Source organism: Centroberyx gerrardi, chromosome 1 (genome assembly GCF_048128805.1).
Source record: "Centroberyx gerrardi isolate f3 chromosome 1, fCenGer3.hap1.cur.20231027, whole genome shotgun sequence".
NCBI classification, from domain to species: domain Eukaryota; kingdom Metazoa; phylum Chordata; class Actinopteri; order Beryciformes; family Berycidae; genus Centroberyx; species Centroberyx gerrardi.
Genome location: NC_135997.1, coordinates 14,925,309 through 14,950,216, shown reverse-complemented (window position 1 = coordinate 14,950,216; position 24,908 = coordinate 14,925,309). Strand labels below are relative to the sequence as shown.

The 24,908-nt window shown below is 41.8% G+C and overlaps 2 protein-coding genes across 3 annotated transcripts in view; both read left to right on the top strand.

Moving 5' to 3' along the window:
- dennd5a (DENN/MADD domain containing 5A) overlaps positions 1-20,182 on the top strand; it is a 36,803-nt gene extending 16,621 nt beyond the window's left edge. The window contains exons 5-24 of one of the 2 annotated variants that reach the window (XM_071912179.2): positions 3,754-3,941; positions 4,642-4,953; positions 6,215-6,430; positions 6,996-7,230; positions 7,763-7,852; positions 9,387-9,537; positions 9,644-9,737; positions 10,836-10,967; positions 11,238-11,390; positions 11,513-11,600; positions 11,773-11,857; positions 13,772-13,900; positions 14,482-14,603; positions 14,969-15,114; positions 15,233-15,351; positions 15,482-15,663; positions 16,120-16,202; positions 17,442-17,565; positions 17,674-17,842; positions 18,624-20,182. In XM_071912179.2, coding sequence (XP_071768280.1) covers positions 3,754-3,941; positions 4,642-4,953; positions 6,215-6,430; positions 6,996-7,230; positions 7,763-7,852; positions 9,387-9,537; positions 9,644-9,737; positions 10,836-10,967; positions 11,238-11,390; positions 11,513-11,600; positions 11,773-11,857; positions 13,772-13,900; positions 14,482-14,603; positions 14,969-15,114; positions 15,233-15,351; positions 15,482-15,663; positions 16,120-16,202; positions 17,442-17,565; positions 17,674-17,842; positions 18,624-18,807 — 3,002 coding nt within the window. In that variant the 3' untranslated portion in view covers positions 18,808-20,182. The remainder of the gene's footprint in view (positions 1-3,753; positions 3,942-4,641; positions 4,954-6,214; positions 6,431-6,995; positions 7,231-7,762; positions 7,853-9,386; positions 9,538-9,643; positions 9,738-10,835; positions 10,968-11,237; positions 11,391-11,512; positions 11,601-11,772; positions 11,858-13,771; positions 13,901-14,481; positions 14,604-14,968; positions 15,115-15,232; positions 15,352-15,481; positions 15,664-16,119; positions 16,203-17,441; positions 17,566-17,673; positions 17,843-18,623) is intronic. The other variant, XM_071912183.2, reaches the window with a different exon arrangement.
- A 424-nt stretch (positions 20,183-20,606) lies between these two features.
- Positions 20,607-24,343, top strand: sinhcafl (SIN3-HDAC complex associated factor, like). Its single transcript, XM_071912207.2, has 6 exons — positions 20,607-20,656; positions 21,779-21,937; positions 22,086-22,185; positions 22,288-22,402; positions 22,991-23,141; positions 23,259-24,343. The coding sequence occupies exons 2-6, from the start codon at positions 21,810-21,812 to the stop codon at positions 23,440-23,442; spliced, it is 678 nt and encodes a 225-aa protein (XP_071768308.1). The 5' UTR covers positions 20,607-20,656; positions 21,779-21,809; the 3' UTR covers positions 23,443-24,343.
- Positions 24,344-24,908: the final 565 nt, after the last annotated feature.

Here is a 24,908-nt window from a genome sequence, read left to right as displayed (position 1 = left end):
TGTTCGTCCGCTCCCCCGTCACAGGCAGCTCCCACTGCCAGGACCCACATGTAAATGCGGGTATGCCTGTGTGAGAGAGAGGGTCTTATGTGTGTGCTTCTTGTGTGCCCATTTGAACTGCTGGGGTGAACAGGCTGGCTTACAGCAGTGTGCTGTGAAGGGCCATTTTTGTTTGCTGTGATCAGTCCCTCTTTGTTTTCCCTGTGCTTCATTCTAAAATCAAAACCCACACCGGGAGTCTGGCAGTAAAATACTTAATTCCACAGGAGCTTTTGATAAAAACCCACAGCAACCGAACCATTATCCACATCCTTTGGCAGTAATACAATTCACAAAGCAGGATCCCCATTAATATTCATCCATGAATAGTAATAGCTCAATACAGATCAGATTAATACAAACCATACTTTGCTGAGCAGTATGGTTTTTTAGAAAAGTTGGCATTCATATCATTCTGCAGTATGTCATGCTGAAATCTGTATTGAACACCGGAAGAGTGCATTTGGAGAGAATGTGAGCGTGCAGAGCAGCAAGGAAATTATTTAAGGATGCTGGAGCTGGCGTGGCGATTGGATCCATTACAGGGCAAGGGAAGGTAAATTGTTTACAAAACGCCAGAGGCCGGGGGGAGAAGCTCTTAAGGGGCAAAGCCGTGGTGTTGCTAGGCAACCCTTAGACAAGAAGGATGGCAGTGATGCAGGATGATTATTATTGGTTGGAAGTGACATCATGCCTTTTTTCCCCCCACAAGGCTCATCACTGCTGAATGTGTGAAGAGTGTTGTGTAGAGTTAAGCCCTACCGATTTTCCACTGAGAAGAGATGAGGGATTGTTAGGAAATGCTACACACACACAAACACACACACTCTCACACTGGGGAAAGGGATGCTCTGCAAATAAGGAGATGACTGTGTGTGGTGCGCTAAAAATAGCACTATAATAACTCTGGCCAACGTTTTTCCCACAAAGCCGTTAACATGAAATGCTGTTGAAATAAGTATCTGCTGCTTTCCCTACCTTCCCAAAGGGAGCAAGGGAACCTTGTCATGTATCCAAGCATCACTGTTTGCCATTTAGCCCAATCATCCTGTCAACAAAGTTCTAACATACTGGAGGTTGTGATGACCTTATCTTGTAAAGTAGAGTTGAGGACTCAATTGTCAATAAGGATCATTAGTTCTCCTGCTGTTCCAAATCTGATATGTGTTAATTAAAGAGTCTGTGACCAAACTGTGCTAACTGTCAGAGCTAGTTCTGGTCTGCTTTAGCATGGTGGATAAATGCAAACATCAGGGGCACATAGACACTGTTTAAAGCTAAGCTGTCTGTGGATGTGATCCATTGGACAGAGCTTTAAAGGTTCAGAGAATCTTTGTGACAAGCTGTAATGGATAAAAGTAAATCATTTTTAAGATTATTTTTATGGGAATTTTCTGTCTTTATTTGATAGACACAGTAGAGCAAGACTGGGAGAAAGGGGGGTGACATGTGACAGGCCGTATTTGAACCCATGACACTGCAGTTATATGGTACCCGCTACAGGCCTAGCTGACTGAGCCGAATGAAATCACATTCAAAAACACAGATCTTAAACTGTGTAAACGCATTGTGTTAGGCTGAGGTTATAAGATACCTCAACAAGCTTAACTTTCCACTCTATACTCATACTCCTTACTTTTTCAAATGAATAAATTACTCTCACTTCTCTCACATTTTCTTTTTCAATGGATTTTAGTGCATGGCATTAACACACACACACCCTGCCCACTTTTCTTTCTCTATTAGATTTATAAGATTAGTGCTTGCCCACCACGACTCCACTCTTCATCAAATTTGTACACGCTTGAGTCCCTACCCTGCTGTCATTCTTCTTTCCCCATCAACTTTTTTTTACAACCTCTCCTCCAGAGATTCTCTCATTTTCATTTTAGTCTGTGAGTCTCTCGTTTTAGTTTTGCTCTTAGCCTGTCAGGTCAGTTCACAAAATTATGCAGCTCATCATACTAATTGCAAGAACGGGACACTTGCACTGACAAAAGGCGGGACAGCAGTCAGGGTCACAATTATGCTGGAACAAAATCTAGTAAACGAGGACTGCGTATATGGAAAATGTACAAAATATATGTCCTTCTCTGGCTTTCCCATTTGCTTAAGAACAAATGAAAACATTAACTGATCAAAATCAGTAAATAATTTCCATTACTGCCAAGGTACCAACTGGAGCTGTTCAAAGGAATACAGATTTCTTTGTCACAAGCCATTTGATCAACTTAGCAATCAACTTAGAGAGCGGCAAGAAGATCTGTAGCAGTTTCACTTCTGTATGTCCAGTATATTTTTAGCTTGCAATACTGCACGCTTTTGCACACTGCTTGTTTAGTGGATGGAACAAAAATCCCTTCAAGTCCAAAATGCTACCAATCTTCTCTCCACACAACAGAAAGTTTATCAAAGTGCACGTTTGTCAACTTCACACCCACTTTTAATTGATTTCAATTAATCCTGCATGCATAAATCACTGGACAAGAAGAGGCTGCAGTACTTTCATCTGGTGCAATTCTTTTATTCAACCCAAATTGCTCTGCTATCTACATTTAATGTCACCTGGCATGAAATATTATTTTTGATGAGGACAGGGCGGCTCCTTTCTCATTTTTTTGCAACTGTTGTTGGCAAGGATTATGGTGATTCATAGGAGTTTTCGTGGGCATGCACCCATGTGTGAATGTGGCAGTGTGTGTTCGTGTTTGTCTCTGTTTCATGTGATGAAATGGCTTCTTGTGGCCTAGTATAAGAGGAGACAGGCGATGTTAGTATTCTTGTCCCCATCCTGGGAAAGGTAGCCTGGTGAGAGGGAGAATGAGGGGGAGGCCCAGGCCAGGGAGAGAGTCTCTTCTGGTTGACCAGCACAAGGCCAAATGAAGGAAGAGTGGTTATTTTGGCACCATAACGGCAGCGACGGAGCAGCTGCTGAATATAGGTCTCGATAGATAGCACAGGAATGCAGATGAAGAGGACCGGACGCTGGTTTACATGTATGCCAAACACTTGACTAAAGTGTGAAACCCTGCGCATGAATGAGTGGCACTGAATGAAGTCATGACGGAAGAACGTCGGCCAGAGGTCGAGCTTACTGCGCGTCATCACAGCTAACGAGATTGGTCATTGATCCAAATCCACTCCTACATCTACAGGTTACTGAGAGAATAATGTAAACAACCAGATTAAAGCCTTCACATGGCACTGTAACAGTGTGGGGTGTTTTCTTTTTTTGGCATGTTAGTCCACTAAGTTCCTAGAAGGAAAGGCCACTACTAAATCACTACTACTAAAGAATGTCTGTGAGGGATTATCTGTGCTCTCTCTCTTAATGAAGTCAGTGGAAAATACCCATCCCATACTGTGTTCCAGAATATCGCATAAATGTTTAATTTATCATTCATTTTGTCTTTGAGCAGGCATTTGCATGCGGACAATGTCATGATTATGCTGTGCATTTGTACCTTGTCAATAAGTCCCTGTCATCCTGAAAGACACTGCTCCAATCAGAAAAACAACAAAACATTGGGATGAAAGTGATCACTTAGAATCATGTTAGCTGTAATTATGATTTACTTAGCTCTTTAAGGAATAACTGAGCCTAAAAACAAGCTCAGAAAATGAACCATCTGAACCCTGCACTGTTTGGTCAGTCTGTGTATTCATTTGGCGATCATCTCTTATTCTTCTGCCTTTACTTTGTGTGTGAAACAGATTACCAGAGGCTGATGACAGTGGCCGAGAGCATCACAGCCTTAATGTTCCCGTTCCAGTGGCAGCATGTCTACGTGCCCATTCTGCCCGCCTCCCTCCTCCACTTCCTGGACGCCCCCGTGCCGTACCTTATGGGCCTGCACTCCAACGGACAGGATGACCGCACCAAGCTAGAGCTGCCACAGGAGGTACGCACGCACACACACACTCAACACAGTTTCGTCCTATATTGTGTTTGAGCTGTCGTCATTTCTTTCATTTGCCTATTCTAGCCCTGAAAAACTATGCAGATTACCTCATTTCACGGCTGCATGAATGCCTCTACAGACTTGTGATTACTTGTTTTGCTGGGCATTTTGGCAATTCAACCAAAAGAGGAGGTAGACTCCAAAAGAGGCTGTATGTTGAAACAGACTGAAAAAGATGCTCAATATTTCAGTGGATGAATTCCATCTTGTCCCTTTTGAAGGCATACAACCATCCTTTTGACCGTGTTTTTATTTATGATCAGAACAAGCCGTTTTACTAAAGCCGTTCTGCATAGGTAGGCCCTTTATTGTATAGCTGATGCAAGCCATGGAGGACAGGATTTTTTTCTTCTTCTCATTCTTTTTGTCTCTGCATGTTTTTTTGCTGCTTTGAAGTATGAAATTATTCCAGATCCTTTGAACTTAGGTCTTTTTATGTTACAAATGCTGAGTGCGTAGGGAGTATTTCAGGAGTATTTCTGGAGTATTTCTGGAGTATTTCAGGGTCCATTGCTGCTAGTCCCAGCATAGTGTGCCCGTTTCAGTTCAGGACTAGTAGTGATATTAGCAGGGCTTGTATCTTTTTCAGGCATTACCATCAGTATTATCATGTTGTGACCACGGCTCTGTCTTATTTCAGGCTAACTTGTGTTTTGTGGACATTGACAACCACTTCATCGAGCTACCGGAGGACCTGCCCCAGTTTCCCAACAAGCTGGAGTTCATTCAGGAGATCTCGGAGGTGCTCATGTCCTTCGGCGTGTCTCCTGAGGGAAACCTTCACGCCAGCGAGAGCCAGGCCAAATACAGGGGCTTCCGCTCCGTCGACATGGTGTCCGACAAGCGCAACGGCAACCTGGCCTCGCCCCTCAACTCCTACCTGCTGAGGGAGAATGAAACCATCGCCAGACTGCAGGCGCTGGTCAAGAGGACAGGGGTCAGTCTGGAGAAGGTGAGAGCATTTCCCAGTGAGGAAATCTGACATAGAATTAGGGCTGCACAACTAATCATGTGAAATCATATATTGTGATTTCAGGTTCTTTGATTCACAATCATAGAACATTGGCAAATGAAAATAATCAAGAGCTTTATATATGATACATGAAGTGCAAAAAAGTAAAATTCAATAATATAATCACATTCAATTTGAAGCCCCTGCATTCAATGGCAAATTAGCTTTACAAAAGCAATTTTCAAATTATTTTATTCAACAAATCCATTTTTTAAATTCAACAGTTCTATATGAGTTTAACAAATTCAAATATCCGCAAGTCAAATACAATCTCTGCTCTTTCCATATGTAATTATTTTGTGGTTTTGTTTAGACAACATTAAGTAGTTTTAGATAGAATGTTTTGCATAGGTTAGAGTAGAAATGTTGCTCACTGTTGGAGAGATTCCTCGTAAATGTCTTCCCCACAGCTGGAGTGTTGTGAGCACCAGCCTGATGATACAGTTGGCTGCCACATTGCCATCAACAGCTGTAATTGGCTGCTGTACAGCCTAATTTCCATTTGGCTTGAGCATTTCAGAGAGAGCTGTTGGTAATAGACAGTCGTGTGATGGAACAGTCACTTTAAAGGCTGATGGATGGATGAATTAGCTGCTAACTAGAGGCTGTCTCTGTATGTGCAGCCTAATCAGCTTATGGACTGGTGGCTGGCATTAGCTTTCCCTGAAGGGATTGCCTGATAGTCTGCGTATAGCTTTCCAGCTAGGAGGTCAGGCCTCACAGATGCTTACTCTTATCTAAAGTCACTGCTGAGTTGGAATTAAGGGAGCGAGGCAGTGAATTATGGGATATGTTATGAGGTTAGTGGGTCATATGATCATGTCATTGGATTGTGACTTTGTTTACCATTTTCTGTTTCCTCATTTATGCAGGCACACAGCGGTAGTCAGTGTTATTTTGACCCACTCATGCGGGCATATGCAAAGCTGACACAATGACATGCTAAATAAGGAATGTGTGTTTCAGTTCGCTTTGGTCCATAAATCAAAACAAATGTCCTTCACTTCCTTTCCCATAACCCCGCTGCTCCATCAGCAGCCTGTGATAACAGTCAGAAAACACACTGGACTGCTCATTCTTCATCAAGCCTGTATTCTCATAACCTTGTTCCCTATCTCTGCCTATCTTTTCTTCATTTTGTTATTTTTCCTTTGTGTTGTGTGTGTGTGTGTGTGTGTGTGTGTGCGTGTGTGCAAATCAGCTGGAGGTGAGAGAGGATGCCAGCAGTAATAAAGATATACGGGCTCAGTGTGATGAGGAAGAACTTAAGATGCACCAGGTCAACATCCAGGTGCGCGAGGTCTTCGCCAACCGATTCACACAGATGTTTGCCGACTACGAGGTGTTTGTCATCCAGCCCAGCCAGGACAAGGAGTCCTGGTTCAGCAATCGAGACCAGATGCAGAACTTTGACAAGGTGAGATCTGCCGCTTGGTGTGGATGGTTCAGGTGTAGCACAGTATAGCGAAAGGCCATACTTGAAATATAACATGAAATTGTAGGGATGGGAGGATGTATTGAAATTCAATATATTGAAATACAAAAATGTGACAATACGTATCGTGGGGCAGAAAAATGAATGGCGGTGTTACCCACATTTTATTCTGCTGTAGTAATCACAGATGAGACAGCTTGCCCATCACATTTTCACAAGCTCTCCATCGAAATTATATTATTTGCACTTTGTAATGACATTTTTAAATTGTTCCTTACATTCTAGCAAGCCAGTGACATTGCTAGAATGATTTGTGCCTCAGAAATAAACATGATTCTGCACAGTCACTTTGTTCTGATTGAACTTTTATTTATTACATCGTATTGTGGTTGTAGCAAATCGTGAACCCCATATTGTGTATCGAAAAGCATATCGTCCATCCCTATTAAATTGTAAAGTATAACTGAGTAATTGTCACACACTAATGGGATTGATGCATTCCAACCCTTTCAATTATTATTATTATATTTTTTTATTTGCCCTGCAGGCCTCCTTCCTCTCTGACCAGCCGGAGCCCTACCTGCCCTTCCTGTCCCGTTTCCTGGAGACTCAGATGTTTGCCTCCTTCATCGATAGTAAGATCCTCTGCCATGACGACGAGGACAAGGAGCACACGCTGAGGGTGTTTGATTCCCGCGTGGATAAGATCCGCATGCTGAACGTCCGCACGCCCACTCTGCGCACCTCCATGTACCAGAAATGCACCAACATTGAAGAGTCGGGTAAGGAAAAAGGAAACACCCATGGGCCTTGAAAATCTGGATTTGTGAAAAATAAAATAAGGATTAAAACGTTTTTGAAAATGAATGGATTGTCTTGAAAGTACTTGATTTCTTTTTTATTAAAATAAAATACTTATCCATCCTAGCATGAATACTTCACATCCTGAGGAAAACTCTGTGATAGATATTTGATATTTGATTTGATTAGTTGATATATAGCCAGTGTTCAGTTTAAAAATGAATGATTAGACCAGTGTTTCTTGACTTGACACAAGTAAAAAAATGAGGCCTCTATGTCTAATTTTGATCAATGCCATGTCTTACCCCAAAACGTGGCAATTTGAATTTCACCAAACAGGACCTTGAAAGTCTTTAATAAACCCTTGAATTTGATGCCCAAGTGAGTGTGGGAACCCTGAAACTGTTTTTCCACAATAGTGAGCATAAATGAGTTAGATGGTGTCAAATGTTGACCGCCTTCGAGATCTGTTCTGACTACTTAACTGACTGATAACTGCTGTCTTGTTTGCAGACAACCTGATTAAAAAGCGATATGAAAAAGCAGATTTTGTCGCCCCTGGACCTCATGCCATTGGGCTAGAGAACTACAAGGCCCACCTTAGTAATCATTTGTTCTCATTACTTCAAACATTCCTTGGTGGCAGGTCTCTGAATGTGCTTGCAATGCATTATGTCAGATACACTCATGGAGGATTGATTCATTTCCTTTCATCTTGTCCACACAGTAGCTATCAGCTCCAACACAGAACACAATGAAATAGTGATTTATACAGAAGACTTGATAGTTTATAGTATTTGTTTTATTGAGATTCCTCTGTGTGATCCACAATGCATTGCAAGCATGTCAGTTCATACTAGGCTTGGTGAGCGGAATCCTATTAACAATGTTATATGCTATCACTGGTCCTTGTGGTGGTGTGATAACTCAGCATGCAGGTGAATGGGCTAGAATAAGTTCTAATCAGAGATGAGATTTTGGGCATTAAGTCCTTGTTCCTGTGAATCACAGCTTCAGACAGTGTGGACTTGTTTTTCCCAGTCTTATCTGCATCGCTGAGGGAAATCAATTTTAGGGTTCTTCATTTTTGCAGAATTTTCCTCATCTTTTATATCATTTTTCATCATAAATAGTTCTTATATATTTCTCACATGGTCAGTTTTGTTTTTTCATCCAACATATTTGCCAGCTAGCTAGCAAGGATCAGTTTAATCGATTAAGCTTACATTTTCTTTTCATGTTTCAATTTTCTCCTTTGTAACACTGTGCTTATTGTTGTTGTGTTTATTCAAATTTGATTCCATTTCTCCAGAATAATTGGGAACTTATGTTGCAACTCATGTTATGGGCTTGGATCCAACTCTGAAAAACACTGTCTAAAGCTGTCGTTCATGGGCGAATGTGAGCTGGTTCTTTGGAAGAAGTTCTTGGTGGTTTGGGCTGAGCTGAAGTGTTATCTTCATGTCTAACTTGTTCTCTTTCTTCTGTCATCAATGACTGACTAAATGAGAAACTAAGAGGTCTCTTGTCATAGTTTTCTCAACACAATTGTTTAGCTACCTACAGGAATTGTAAGGAGCTTGCTTGAATGATTGGGAAAAAAATATTGGTAAATTACCCAGGGCAATTTTTGACTACTGTAGGTTTCTGGTCAGAATAGCCCTACATATTAATTATTATTATTATTATTTTTAATTTCATGTATATTAAAAGCAGGTCTCATTAAAGGATCATTTCTTTTTCTGTGATAGTCAAATGATTCTTTGACATGAGAGCAGTCTATGAACTTGGTGAAATCAGAATGCAGGATATAGCAAAAATCCATCTCTCACTATTATGAATGGTAGTCATACGAGGGCATGGTTCAAAATTCATGAGCAGATGATTACATAAATTTAAATCAACACTTTGTTTTAAATAATTATGACTTTGCCCAAAATAAAATGTGTAGGTGGGCAAATTATTCTTCTCAGACAAGGGAACACAGAGAACACAAAGCACTGCATCCTGTGATCTAACCAATCCCACCCACCCTCCCTCCTCCTCACCCCCCCTCCTCCTCACCCCCCCTCCTCCTCACCCCCCCTCCCTCCTCCTCACCCCCCCTCCTCCTCACCCCCCCACCTCTCCTCTACAGAGAAGGCCATTGAGATGAGAGTGTCAAAGATCGACCACACGGCCCTGCACCCCCACCTGCTGGACATGAAGATCGGTCAGGGCCGCTACGAACAAGGCTTCTTCCCCCGACTGCAGTCCGATGTGCTCTCCACTGGGCCCACCAGCAACAAGTGACTCTTTCACATTGCTTTCACTTCAAACGTTGCACTGTGATTCCTAATTATGTTTTCAAATTTTGTTGACGGTATGCTAAAGCCGTGTTGTTTTGTGTTATAGATGGGCAAAGAGGAGCGCTCCGGCCCAGTGGAGGAGGAAGGACAGACAGAAGCAACACGCTGAGCACCTTTACTTAGACAATGACCAGAGAGAGGTGAGAGGTCTCCATTGTGGTTTTCCTATGTGGATTTTCGTTATAGTCGTATAGATTTTCATCTAATTGTAGATGTTATACATGAAGATTTTTTTGTTTAGGCTTTATGTTCTGCTTCACTCAAGCTTACCACGCTTTTCTTGTTTCATAACCATGTGCCTCGTTTGTCATTCTGGAATGACAGAGCATTGTTGTCTTTGTTCATTTTCTGTTTGTATGACTCATTCTCTCTTCGCCTTATTTTGATTCTGTTGTTATCTTGTCCTCGCTCTTTGTTTCTCTCTCTCTCACACACACACCCTCTTTCTCGGCCTGTCTCACACGCATACACACACACTCTCAGCATGTGGAGTGCTTGTTTCCGGAGCTGCAGCTCCTGCTGTTTCTTGACTACTACTGGCTCTCCCAGTCCTTCAAGCCCTGTCTAAAGTCGGTGACTGTGGATGTGGTATGTGTTGGTAGTCAGTGAGGCCTTCGCCTTCACACTGTGACCACATGACCTATCCCCCCATGTGGTCTTCACGTCCCTCCTCTTCCTCCACCACCAGCAGTGCTCGACCTGATAGCCCATGTTACCTTCTAGGACATATCATATTTGGGGTATCAGTTCAATATCTTAAGGCTGAAGTCTGGATATTGACTGCTGTAATTGTACAGTAATTTGTCTTGGATCAGAGACACATTGACAAGACATATGACAGACAATAGACGGTAGAAATATCACTCAACATATATACATTGAACATTTGAATCTATATATTGAACACTAGCAAGCCCCATAGAATCTATATTTAGGACAGAAAATAAATGTATAGCAACCCATCATCAGATACCATCATCAGACAGCCTCCATTGCACTTCACTGTAATTGAACACTCAGAATTATACTTACACTAATATCCCTTCTATTTCTATTCCTGACTGAGACCAACACCTGTAGTTAGCCAACCATTTATCCAGTGTTTGTAGTGAATGTTGTAGTCACCTTCATGAGTGATGTGAGCCCACCTATGTGCTGAACTTTTTCTGCCACAGCTGTTTCTGAGCTCCCTTTTTTGGTTTGTGGTTTCCTGACTGTTTCTCTCTGTCTGGTACCAGAAATACATCCAGGAGGCCAGGAACCTGGGCACAACCATCAGACAGCCCAAACTGTCCAACCTCTCACCTTCCGTCATCGCTCAGACTAACTGGAAATTTGTTGAAGGATTGCTCAAGGAGTGCAGGAACAAGGTTTGTGCATATCTGTGCTGTAGATGTTCAGTTTTGCTCTGTTTGCAATGATCTCTACACTGCCACATTATTTTAACAGAGTAATACTCATCATGTTTTCTACACTTTCATTAACAGTTTTTTAGTCGACACTTTTATTCAGAGTGACTTAGATGAATGAACCTAGATGATTGCCACAAAAACACTGGTATTGTCCTTTAAATTCCTAGATCACCAGAAGTAACGATGGTGTGTGTATTTATGTGTGTGTATTTGTGTGTTTGCCTGCAGACCAAGCGTATGCTGGTGGAGAAGATGGGTCGGGAGGCAGTGGAGCTCGGTCACGGCGAGGTCAGCATCACTGGCGTGGAGGAGAACACGCTCATCGCCAGCCTCTGTGACCTGCTGGAGAGGATCTGGAGCCATGGGCTGCAGGTTAAACAGGTCTGGAAAAAAAACACACACACACACACACCACAGAGACACACGGCTTCTTGACATACTCTCATCAACACTGTCCCTTCGCAGCAATTGATGGCACTAATGGTGTATGTTTGCTTCTTCAGGGCAAATCTGCCTTGTGGTCCCACCTGCTCCACTACCAGGAAAGCAAAGAGAAGAAGGATGCGACTCCAGGCGGTTTAGGACCTCCAGGTGAATGCTGAAATCAGCTGCTCCATCACCAAATAAACAAAATGAATGGAAATGTGATATGTAACAAATGAATCACCTTTGCTGTTAGGTAAAGGTTATAATCAGACCTGGAGAGTGGTGTGGTGACGATGTGAATATCTCATAGTCTAACCTTGTTTTTTCCCTACCTCAGGTTTCATCCACGACACTGAGAGACGCAAATCTGATGGTGGATCTGCCATGCCCCCCCTCAAAGTCTCTCTGATCCAGGACATGAGGTGAGTCTTTGACCGCAGGAAGACTAGCAGTCATTGAGGCGTCGGCTAATGGGGAGCCTAATAAAGGAAAAAAGAATAAAGGACAATGTCTCTACATTTTTCTCTGCACTGTATATATACATATTTGTATTAATAGTACTATATTAATACATACTTTCAAGCTGGAGTTCACCATCAGAGGAAAGTAAGTTTGAGTAAGGCTGCCCCCTTCTGGTAGACTGTTGAATAATACCTACTTTGAATTTACTATGTATTCTACATCAGTGGTTCTCCCTAGGTGACCCCCAAGGGTGCCTGAGGGGATTTCAGGGGGTCCCCCCCCAGCAAAACCAGTAATAATTTAATTTCAATATAATTAAAATAATCCCAATTAGAGAATGTATAAGAATGACTATTTTAATCCTAGGTTTCACTCTCACCACTATTACCTCCCCACATACAGAGTAGACAATTTAATACTGAATCAACAGCAACAAAATCTTTCCCATTTGATTCCCTCAGACAAAATGGCCTAATGTGTGTCTCTTTAGGGGTCTGTGACATTAAAATGTTGGAAAACCCCTGCCCTAGATTAATGATGGCTTCATCATAGCCTTCAGTGCATAAACAAATCTCTACTAAAAGTGTACTGCCTTCACAGCGTGTTAGTTGCACAACACAAGCATTAATTTATGATTTGTGTCAGAATTCTGCTGAAATGTCAGTTTTGGCTGAAAATGTTTTTCTCAGATTTGATTAATATTTTTGTCCAGCACAATCTGGTGTCTGCATTGAAAATCAGCTTACTGCCAGGCTTATTACTAGTTCAATGTTGTTTATTATTGTACTATCTATATTGATAAAATACTGAATGGCCTGTGAGAGCTCCTTCAGCAGACAGAAACCTACATGGTGTATGTGTGTTTGTGTGTGTTTGTATGTTTGTGTGTGCATGCATGCATGTGTGTGTGTGTGTGTTTGTGTGATGGCGGCATGAGACTGTTATCATGCGATCACTGTTATCATGTCTGCCATGCCCAGCCAGAGATCAGGAGTCATCATGTGAAATGTCATTCCTTGTGCGGCATGTAGGAGGCGCAGAGTGAAGACGGGTAACAACAGCACGTTACTTCCAGCCTAATTACCAGACCCCCCGCCGGTCCGGCTAAGACGCGAGGCAGGGTTAGCTCAGGGCACCGACACACAGCTGTACCCGCCGCTGACAGCGAGCCCCTCCTCCCCACTCATGTCTGTGTCTGACTCCCTGCACATAAACAAACTCTCTCACAGAAGCAGCCACCTCCCTTACCATCGTAGGGTTTTAATAATTGATGCATCATCTTACCAGACAGTAGTTATTTATATTGTAAGTTTTGATGTTGAAATTTGAAAAAGAAAATGTCCTGCACATTGTCAAGCCTTTAATGATTGTGTAAATATTCAAGGTAATCTTAAAGAGGTTGCAATAATATTCTGTCCAGTAGATGTTTTCCTCTGTTGCTATGGAGATGAGTGGAGGAAACTGGGTTAATTTGTGTGAGTGAACATGGAGGGGAGTAGAGGGTGGAGAGACATTAGGAGGAGCTCTTAGGGAGCAGACAATGCTTATGGCACAGGTGGAGTGGAAGGGAATGTGTCTGGACATGGGAGGCATGATAGTGGCTCGGAGCGATGACATGGGACTGGCTCGCACACTGGGGAGTCTGAGTGTCGGTCTGCTGTGGAATCCCCGGCCGTGGTGGAAATACTGCTACATAAGCAGACTGAGATCCAGCTCTTTGGCCGTGGTAGTGACTCCTAGCTGCAGTTAACGTTGTTTTCCCATAATGATAATGAAGAAGATGGTGTGCGTGTCTTTGCTTTTGTGCACTGTTTGTTCTTATGCATGAGCGCTTCACCTCGTCTGACCCCTCTGCTCTGTCGTTTTATTTGTAGGCACATCCAGAACATAAGTGAGATCAAGACAGACGTGGGCAAGGCCAGGGCTTGGGTTCGCCTCTCCATGGAGAAAAAGCTGCTGTCCAGACACCTGAAGCAGCTGCTCTCGGACCACGAGCTTACAAAGTGAGCACAACAACACCCTGTAACACCCTGTAACAGCCTAAGAGCCTCTGTCTCATGGACAGTTATAACAGGGAGACGATGAGTCTTAACTTGCACATTTTGAAGAGGAAATCATGGAGTCTTTTTTTTTTTTATCTTGACCTTCTTTTTATGCAGGGACTCGTGTCCTTGTGGAGGAATGTCTCATATGAAATGAACGTGATAATGTGCGTTCTGCCCATTTATAATACATTACCTCTTTTGAAATTGCAAAGTGTCATACTATAGTCCACCGCAGCATGAATTATTCACAGGATTATTCATTATTGATATCGCTTTGGTGAACTGGGTCACACTCAGGGTGATTTCTATCTGCTTCTGTGACCTTACTTTGTCAATTCTTTTGTTGTTTAGCCAACAGTATGCATTCATTATTATCTCTTTACCTAGTAATTACTGCATCACCTGTCGTGTAGCTGTTGAAGAATATTTATCCACTGGGCACCTTTAACTTTTCAAAATAATAGGAAGTATGTAATCTTGTAAGTCTATACAATAATGTTTATTTTATTTTTAATTATGGTGAAACTTTTTCTTCTTAGAAAACTGTACAAACGCTATGCTTTCCTGCGCTGTGATGATGAGAAGGAGCAGTTCCTCTACCACCTGCTCTCCTTTAACGCTGTGGACTACTTCTGCTTCACCAATGTCTTCACCACCATCAGTGAGTGCTACTTTGATGCCATACAGTCCGCTCATGTTCATGTTCAATACATTATTGCCATCAGTACTTGAGTACTTTAAAGGATTTGTTTCGGCAAGCTCACTTAAAACAGACAGAGAGGGACAAAGGAAGGGTTCAAATGAACCACAAGACATAAAACACATAAAACACAAGGTAAAACATAAGATAGAAGCAAATAAAATACCACAAATAAAATACCAGAAACTGAAACATATGTACCATAGTGATAAAAACTGTATTGGCAACGCTACTGACCATCATCACTACTGTAAACTACTATTTTTACATTTTTATTTGGCTGTACTTCTAAAACCGTATCTGTTTCTCTCCTCTCTGTCTCCCAGTGATCCCCTACCATGTGCTGGTCGTTTCCAGTAAGAAGCTGGGTGGCTCCATGTTCACAGCCAACCCATGGGTGTGTGTTTCTGGGGAGCTGGCTGAGACCGGGGTGCTGCAGGTCCCCAGGAACACCCTGGAGATCACGTTTGAGGTTGGTGTTATCCTCAGATTTAAAGACACCAACTGATTTCTTATTTTTTTGAATTTTTATTTTTGGCTTGGGGTGATTATTCAACGCGTTAAAATTCCCTCCTCTCGCTCTCTCTCAGTGCCAGAACCTGGGCAAGCTGACCACAGTTCAGATGGGTCATGATAACACGGGACTCTACGCAAAGTGGCTTGTGGAGTGTGTTATGGTCCGCAACGAGATCACAGGGCACACTTACAAGTAAGTGCGCATTTTGAGAGAAATTTACCTAATAGTTTTTTGGACTAGCAGGTACTCCAAAGACAGAAAAATCACACCTTATTCCTGACGTGCGTGCATGTGCGTGTGCGTGTGTGTGTGTGTGTGGCAGGTTCCCATGCGGCCGGTGGCTGGGGAAGGGGGTGGATGATGGCAGTCTGGAGAGGATCCTGGTCGGAGAGCTGATGACCCCCAGCACAGAGAATGATGACAGGATGTGCCGCACGCCCCCGATGCAGCAGTCCCCGGGGATGATGAGGAGGTTTGTTACCATCTCGCCAAACAGCAAACCAAGTAAGTGGTTCTCTTCAACTACACAACCACAATTTATCTAAAGCAGGTGTGTAGACGTTCTGTTACAGTCTAGCTCACTGGAAACATTTGTCACTGAGTGGGATATCTTCTGTCTCAGAAAAGGCGATAACCCCTTTAGGTATCACAGAATGCTTACTGCTGTCTGAACATCTCTGAAATCTCCTTTTTACTCTTCAATAAGAGCTTTATTGGAAACAACCACATAAGGGTTATCTAACAAGCGGGGAACAACAATAAGATCTCCACATTGCAGATCTGTCTGATGTCTAAAGTGTTCCTAATAACCTTCATTGGTGCAAATAAAATCAATGAATACAAAGGCACTTTCATGAGAACAACGACATACTGTTTAAATAAGACTTCACTGGAAATTTTGCTTCCCTGTGACTGCTTGTATTGGCTTACTGAGTCTCTGTTTTTTCCCTCATCATCCAGAGTTAAACACAGGTCAGATCCAGGAGGGAGTGGGAGAGGCCATCAATGGAATAGTGAAGCACTTCCACAAGCCGGAGAAGGAGGTGAGAGACGGCAGTCTAGACAGGCCCCAACATGTACTTCTATTATTCATCACAAATGAGGAAACGCTGCTTTCTCCTCTGGTGGTCTCTGTGTCCCTCAGACAGTGCTGGTTGTGTGCTATGACTCAGATTATTAAAATGTATTAAAGGAGAACAATGGCCATTTTTTGGAAATAAATATCAGCAACATATGTGACTAGTGGCTTTTTAAGCTTCTCGGCTATATAGACATCTTCACTTTCTTCCTGTACTGGTATAAAGCGCTGATTTAAAGTCTTACACCCTGAGATGTAGGATTTTCATAATCAGGATATCCTCTGAAAGAATTCTTCACTTACTCTGTCCTTAGATGGCTGGAATTTAAATTAAATTCAAGGTTACAATAAATGTGCATGGAAAAAATCTGATCGAATTATAATCATTACTTATTAAGGCGTGTGGAGTGATATTTCCCATTGAAAGGAGATGCATATTTGAGATTATCTATATGTATTGTAACTCTAACTTTCAACTTTAGAGTCAATTATCATGTAGTTGGAGTACAAAGCATTTTAACAGGGAAATCCCCTTCATCCTTTCTCCAGCTCTCTCTACCTTACCCACATGCAGGATAAGGGGGGCTGGTGAGGCCAAAAATGCTTCATTTTTACAAAATTCTTTACTCAAAAATTGCAATTTGTGGGGTTTTTTTTGTTTTTTTGTCATGTATTTGCAGATAGACACAGACAATGGCCTGTCTTCATTCCTCTCCCTCGCACATGCTTTCTCACATGTTGATCAAGCCACAAACTCCATTCCATAACCTCATAAATTGATCCTGCATTCACTTTAGTTCGTCCAGCATTCACTGCCAATTTAAATGCAGTTGCCTCTTGTGACAGTGATTTATTATTCCCAAGTTGCAGTTTTCTCTTGACAAGCTTTGTGGCCGTGACTACATGAAAAGTGACAGGCGAGACAGCTGCACCCTGCGCAGTCACAATGCTGCACAGGGTGCCAGAACACCTTACATTCACTTTCCTGCAAGACTTCAGGACGTTATTTTAGTAATTGAGTGGGTTGATTGGCTCTGAGAAACTGTTTTCAAACGTGCTGAATATCCTCAAGAGTATGAATTCCCAAAACATGGCCAGCGCAGTGTTCCATTTTATTCTCATTAGTGAGAAAACAACAACCTTATTTGCATATGTAAATTACATAACCTAACCTCATCATTTTTCCCTTGTTTTTTCTCCATAGAGAGGGAGTCTGACCCTTCTGCTGTGTGGGGAGTACGGCCTGGTCTGGGCGCTGGAGCAAGTTTTCCAGCACGGTTTCAAGTCACCCCGACTCTTTAAGAATGTCTTCATCTGGGACTTCTTAGGTAAAGACTTAGAAATATTACCATCAGCCCTTAAACAGACCTTCATATTACTTACTAATGAATTGTTAATGAATTGATTTGTCTCCCGGTTGATCTGTGTTCTAACAGAAAAGTCACAAGTGTACTTTGAGAGTGCAGAGCAGCGGCAGGTGACTCTAGATGAGAACTGGCAAACCAGAGTGCGCCACTTCTGCCGCTTCATGCGTGCCATCAACAGTACATCCAGAAACATCGGGAAGGACGGGAAGTTCCAGATGCTTGTCTGTCTGGGTGCAAGGTAGGCAGCACTCAGGAACCTCATAAGACAGAGCATCTGTCCCAAACACACTGAACATCCCAAACAGTTGCTGTGGTTGACTAGGAAGTTCAGTGTTTCACAACGTCATTCAAAAAAATTACGGGAAAGTTTTTAGGCAGCAGGCTAGGATGGTGGGTAGGGAGCCCATCTTTCAAGCAGATTCAGGTTCAAGCGTCCACCCTGCTGAAGTGTCCTTGAGCAAGACACTGACTCCCTAACAGCTCCAGGGTCGATGTTCTGTATCTGATCCTGCACTCTGACCTGGAAGTGGGCAAGCGAAAAGAATCTCTCCTCTGAGGATCCATAAAGTGTCACATTACTGTTATTGCTTTCCTGTAGTTCTCCCCCTCCCCCGTTATAGTTTGAGTGTGTTTGTCTGTGAGTGTGTGTGTGTGTGATGCACATGGTGATGCAGTCATCTGTGTTTGTGTATGATTGTGTTTTCATCTTTTTCTGTTAAGTACTCGTTACACCTCAATACCCTTTGCTCTCAAAAGCCTTTTTAGAACAGAAGGGATTTGCAACTACAATATAATGTGCTTTGTCTTTGAAATAAGCTTTTTTACTGTCATTTTTTACTGCCAAGCTTTTTTCAAATTGTGTTTTTTATTGGCAAAATGCAGCATTCAATAACAACTGACAGCAGCTTCTGCATTCTTAGTCCTCTGAATAATACATGTAATTTTAACTGTTGTGCTCAATTCCATTGTGCTGTCTCCACATCGAACCAGTCGACTAAAGCTGTGTCCACTTCTCTTAGGGACCATTTGCTGCACCACTGGATCGCTCTGCTCGCAGACTGTCCAATCACTGCTCAGATGTACGAGGACGCTGCACTGATTAAGGACCACTCGTTGGTAAATTCTCTGATCAGAGTCCTACAGACTCTGCAGGAGTTCAACATTACCCTAGAAGCTTCGCTTGTCAAAGGTGTCGGTATCTAAACCCGCACAACTTCCCACCAGTTGAACCCGACCAGGAAGATCGCTGGGGACCATAAAGAGAACAACTGAACCTTTTTTATGCAGGAAGAGACTTGAACAAAGGACATTTTCTGGCTTATATTAAAGCTACTGTTACATTTGCCATATATTAAGTGCAATGAGCCTTTCAAGATATGTTGTTATTTTTATCCTCAATGATGTTGCCATTAGATGTTAAAAATATGTTTTCTATTATGATCCATGATTTTCACATTATTGACGATAACCCACTTGTGCTATACTGTTTTATTGAAAGCTAAATATTTTCATTGTTATCGTGAACTGCTGACAATGGCTATATTTAAGGGAAAACAAGGAACAAAAACTGTTAATATATTTTCAGAGAAAAACAGTATTATTTTGTTAAGTCCGTCAAGTTGCTTGCTCTGTTGTCAACTCAGATTCCAATGTCATAATGCAGAGCTTGAAGCAAATGATGTAGAAGTATGCTTTATAAGTATGTGTATGACAGGGGGCAGACGTTTTTGTAGTGTGGAAGACGATTCACCTACATAAATGAAACAGTGTGTTACATTTGGGCCATTCCCTGAGAAGTGTACTAGTATGCAAATCTTTTACATGGAATAACTTGAGCAGAGATAAGGATCCCTCTTGCATGACAATAAGACTGTGTGGCTGTTAACGCCAGCGATGGACAGTGTATTCAGCTGGACGAGGAAAAATACCCCCAAGTCACTGCTTCATGTTTCTGGACTCGACTCCTCCGTAGAGCTCAACCCATCTTTCTGTGCAAAGTGGATTGTAACGACAGCCTTCATGTAAATACCTCCAACTGGTCCTTCCCCTTCCCATCATCCCATGCTGACTCCTTACACTACATCGGCTCTGCTCTCTTAACATAAACTTGTTAGTATGATCTTTGTAGACTCGTGATCTGGGATGATCTTCGGAGCGCCCGATGCGGCCGTGTGAAGAGCTAAGAGAAGTGCTCTTCCCCTACCGAATTTTCATCATGGTTTCTGCTATGCAATATCCACGTGAGAAAAGTTAACCCCTATAAACTATATACTGGGGTGTCTTGAGGTATTACTGGGCCCTCCTCCATTTGCATTAAACCTACTGTGCAGGACAAGAGATTTGATATTAAGATGTGAAGGATGATGTCTTTCCTGTGCCAACCATGTCTGGATTGATTGTGTTGTACTTGTCAATGTACGACCCACATGAGCATCTTGGGAGATATATATTTTTGTTTTCCAATACTGTTGTACATTTATTGACATAGCTGTGTAATGTAGTGTTTACTAAGTGAGCAACAGTGTACAGTGTAAAAAAATATATAAAGAATAAAGCATCAGTAATGCATAAAACTGGATTTCATTGTTGTATTTTTTTTTTTACCAGTTGTTCATTAAGAAGTACGCGGTAGAATAAACAGTTTATATTCTCTGCTGAGTGAGTATACTACACACAGCCGCCTCTGGAGAATGTAAACAAACTCATTCGCGCCATGTCAAATAGCTGTTTTTTCTGAAAGCCTTTGACCCGATGCTTTATGGGATGTTGAGTTTAAAAGGGGGCGGTTACAGTAGTGTCGGCATAGAGATCTCCTACTCATTCACTACACCTCCCATCATGCAGTATTCATAAAGAGTACGAATGGACAGCAGCGATTGGTTGAATAGCGGTTCAAACTGAGCGGCTGCAGTCCTTATATGGTGTTTTTACGCTCGACTCTTTCATTCCGTCTTTTTATGCTAATCATATTCTAATGGTCAGCTGTATGCAGTAGTAAGGCATGCGCAGTGCGTGAAAAGAATACGGCGAAGATTCAAAGTTTTTGTTCAGTAAGTCCACCTTTATTTCCTTTCTACAGAATTTACATTTGCAAAACTGCATTGACTTGTTTTATACTAAATAACTGTGGTCATTCTGTGGTGTAATTGTAATCTGACGTGTTCGTTGTAGCGAGCTAGTTCTGCAAGATATTGCACTCGACAATGGGATAACGTGGAAGTGAACGAGAGCGTGGCGTGGTAGCTAAGTTGGCTAACTAGCATGCTAGCTAACAACAATAAGCCGTATTTGGCGCTCTAGCGGGCAAAAGTTTGAATTTAAAGGGCAGGATTGTTACATTGTAACTTTTCTTATTTAAACACGATGTTAAAAACAAATTGAATTCAATCAAATAAATTAATGTGTGAAATGCATCCACGTGTGTTGGACATAATTTAACGAATAGCCCGGTAGCTTTTTGTTTCTTGACTTCAGAAGGCGCTACCCGCTTTTTGTTTCGACTGTTCGCTGAAAACAAAAACACAACTTGACTAACCTACGTTTAACTTTGTAGCTTCAGCTGTATCGTTGATTCGTAAACACTGTCACAACAAGACCGATCTTCGGAAAAGTAACTTTAGTGTATAAAATGCGTTGTGGACTTGCGGTTTCACTTAACGTTATATTAACGTCAACCGTTCAATTTGTAAACCAAGTTCGCGAGCCTTCCTCGGCGGCGCCGCATAATGTGTAGCTGTCCCTGATTCATATTAACGTTAACAGTAAATTTTGAACTACTTGATTAATTGCAATTTCTGTTTTTCGCCGAACATTGAGGTTCTAGCGTCCGTGTAATGTTATGTCGTATGTCTATGGGTGTGTTGGTGTTCCCGCTACTTATATTACAAAATTCGCGTGCCGAATATAACCTAAGTATTTTGCATTAACCCAAGTTAGTTGTGCTTTTTCCAGTCTTTCATAAACTATTAGTTAAACGCAGTGGTTTGTAACATTTTTTGGCATGGGATTTGTTTAAAATGTAGGGGGAAAACAAATGGTTTGCTTGGTCGTGTGTGTAGGGACCGCCCCCTTTTCAGTAGTAGAAAGCATGACCAGAGCACATCTGCACATTCTGCAGCCATCGGCACTGCGGGTGACTGGGACAATTAACGATCTGTGTTTTACTCTTTTCAGGTTTTTTAACAACAGCGAACTACATACAGAATATGTTTGGCTTTCATAAGTCAAAGATCTACCGAAGTAACGACGGCTGTTGCATCTGTAAGACCAAGTCCTCCAGTTCACGCTTCACAGACAGCAGTCGATATGAAGAAACTTTCAGGCTGTGTTTTGGGTGAGGAGTCGGACTCAGTGATTACATATTGTGCATGTGTGCGGTATTGGTATCTATGTCTGTGTTTGGAGAGAGATTCAGTCTGCAGTGGTGGGAAGCTTATCTATTTCACATTACATTGTGTGTGTTTTCAATTTTATTTGTAAAGGCTGTCAGAGGATCGTGTTGGAGACATTTGCAATGCCTGTGTGCTGTTGGTGAAAAGATGGAAAAAGCTACCAAATGGCTCCAAAAAGAACTGGAACCATGTAAGTCCTGTCTGCTTGAATGGTGATAATCTTCTTTGTCTAATTGACATGTAATTTGCATGTAACCCCTTTGAACTGACTGATTTGTGTGACATGACACAGGTTGTCGATGCCAGAGCCGGGCCGGGCTTCAAGTTGACAAAACCTAAGAAGACCAAGAACAGTGATGGGAAGAAGAAAAGCAAGCTGAAGAAGCTTCATAAGTTCAAGAGACAAAGTAGGTTTCTTATCTGTTTTGATGTCAAAAATATGCGCATACAATTTTGCATTGATAGGTTTAGTGTGTTGAGATGTTTGTCTTGTATTACAAATGGATTTTGAACTGGTCAGATATGAAAAGAATATTTTTATTTTAATCTAGAAGTAATGTAGAAACCTCCCCTGAATAAATTAAGATTACCTGTTATCATGGTCATGCAAATACCTGTAATTTGGGTCCGTGTTGGCCCAAGGTTTTGGTGATGTTTCCTTTTTAGCCCACACTGAAAGAGCTCAGTTGAAAATTACTGTTTTGGGGCGTCCTGGTGGCTCACTTGGCTATGGTGCATACAGTATAACCGCAATGTCCTGGGTTCAAATCCAGCCCGGGACCTTTGTTGTATGCCACCACTACTTAGACATATTTAAAAAAATAATGTCTAACAAAATCTTACTGATAATGCCAGATCTCATTGCATTCGTTACTGATATACCTAATATAATCAGAAAGTAAGCGTTACTCTTAAAGTTTACTGAACCATAGTTACTAATTTACCAAATCAGGTTGATCACAGCATTAAACTCTTTTCTTTTGTTTTCTAAGCAGACTCAGATGCCCACAGCACTACCTCCAGTATGTCTCCATCCCAGTCTCCCAGTTACAGCAACCAGTCAGACGACGGCTCCGACATCGAGTCCAAACAAAGACGCTCGACTCCGTCTGTCTTCTCTTTCCTCGACCGCTCCTACTGGAAAAGGCAAGCCGCTGCTCTCAATGAGCAGCTTTGTATTTGGGGACACAAGGGAACCGATTCATTAACCTGTTTCTGTCTTTTTCTGCCTCTGACAAATAACTAACTTCTTTTTTCCTGCAGGCAAAAGGTGTGCTGTGGGATTGTCTATAAGGGACGGTTCGGGGAGGTGATCATTGACCCTCGACTGTTCAAGCCCTGCTGCAGCTCCAAGAAACAGAAGACACTGGTGTCCACACAAGTGGCCACACACCTTCCAGACACGCTTCCTCCGCCGCTCCCAGAAGACCTGAAAGAAACCTGGTGATTGTTTTGTTTTTTTAACTCCCCTAGGGTTATCCATGGCATCCTCCTGGATTTGTCTCCAGTGGCAGACTTCCCGTATCATTCCCTCTGTTAGATCAGTGTAATTAGATGGTTATTTTTCTCTCGCTTACTATTCCTTTTTATATGGGTATTTTTTTATTTTGTATAGAATTGTTTTTTTTTTTTTTTTTTTTTTAAGAAAACAAAAAGGAAAAAAAAATTCTTTCTAAGGGCATTAGTGTATTATTTATAGGATGCTGAGGCAGATTTCTATGTGGCCTTGAGAGGCTAATCCATTTCTGATTATGAATTGTTTTCTACTTTGAAATGTTTTTGTATTAACTGATCAGCGTTTTGTAAATATTTTGTTACTTTTCCATACATATCAAGACTTATATTTTTTTCTTAATTTGTCAAAATGTTTGTGTGCTTAATGAAAGACACCAGCTATTCCTAATACCAGCTTGTTTGTGTTGGAGTGGCTCTCCAACATGTTGCTGCAATGTTTTGTCATACCTGTGTGCTCCTTGTGTGCAAGCACGTGAATCTGTAGGATTTTAGTACATAAAGGGCTATTGGTGACAACAGGGATCGTTAGTACATCTGTCCTCTATGAATCTTATGAGCTTTTAAATGTGTGTGTGTTTGTGTGTGTGTATAGATTTGCATGCATAGTCTCTCCCACATTCTCACAATTTAACACAGACAAGTGCTGTCAGTTCTAAACACTCCGTTTTTAATTTGTCCGTCAGCAGTTTGCGCACCTCGACACTGATAGATGTGGTTAGACCATGCATGCAGTACTTCCCTCTGCCTTTTGAAATAACAAAAGTGATTATTTATTTTGTCTTTTGTATAGCCTTCCATGAAATGAAAATGCATGTTGTAAAGCAGATGGTTTTGTTTTTTTTTGTTTTTTTAAAGGCGGGTTTTGTAAATACACATCAGTGTTTTTGCTCTTGGTCCATCAGAACCTTTTTAAATTACAGGAATAGCAAACCACTACTTGTGTACAGAAAGCTTTACATGTTTAGTTATTGTAGTTCTGAAAGGTGCGAAAAGGACATTTTGATTTCATGCTTAGCCAGTTAATATCCGTATTCTGCAAGGTTTATCACATTTTCACACTCTCAAAAACCATCTCGTAATTTCTAAAAGCATGCAAAGCCCCAATCTATGCTCATAAGTCTGTGGGGGGACACAAGTGTAAACTGCAGGGAAAGGCTGAGGCTTTGTGATAGTCTCAGTATCCATATTTGTAATATTTCTTCTTATCCATGTCCGTGCTGATAGAAAGCATAGACGAGGGCTTCTAATGGTTAAAAATGAGTATAAGTAACACATGACCAATGTTCTGCGTTTCCTCTACATTCTTGCCTCCAATATTCTGTTACTGATCGTGTGGTTGTGATTGTTGCTGTGTTTATCTTCAGAAGCAGTTCTCAAAGCTCAGACTATGCAGACTTT

What these genes read in the sequence shown, in the direction of transcription:
- sinhcafl (XM_071912207.2), top strand. Translation starts at nt 21,810, where the DNA reads ATGTTTGGCTTTCATAAGTCAAAGATCTACCGAAGTAACGACGGCTGT. An exon ending in CCAAAAAGAACTGGAACCAT is followed by an intron (nt 22,186 to 22,287) that starts GTAAGTCCTGTC and finishes GACATGACACAG; the next exon opens with GTTGTCGATGCCAGAGCCGG. An exon ending in TCATAAGTTCAAGAGACAAA is followed by an intron (nt 22,403 to 22,990) that starts GTAGGTTTCTTA and finishes TTTTCTAAGCAG; the next exon opens with ACTCAGATGCCCACAGCACT.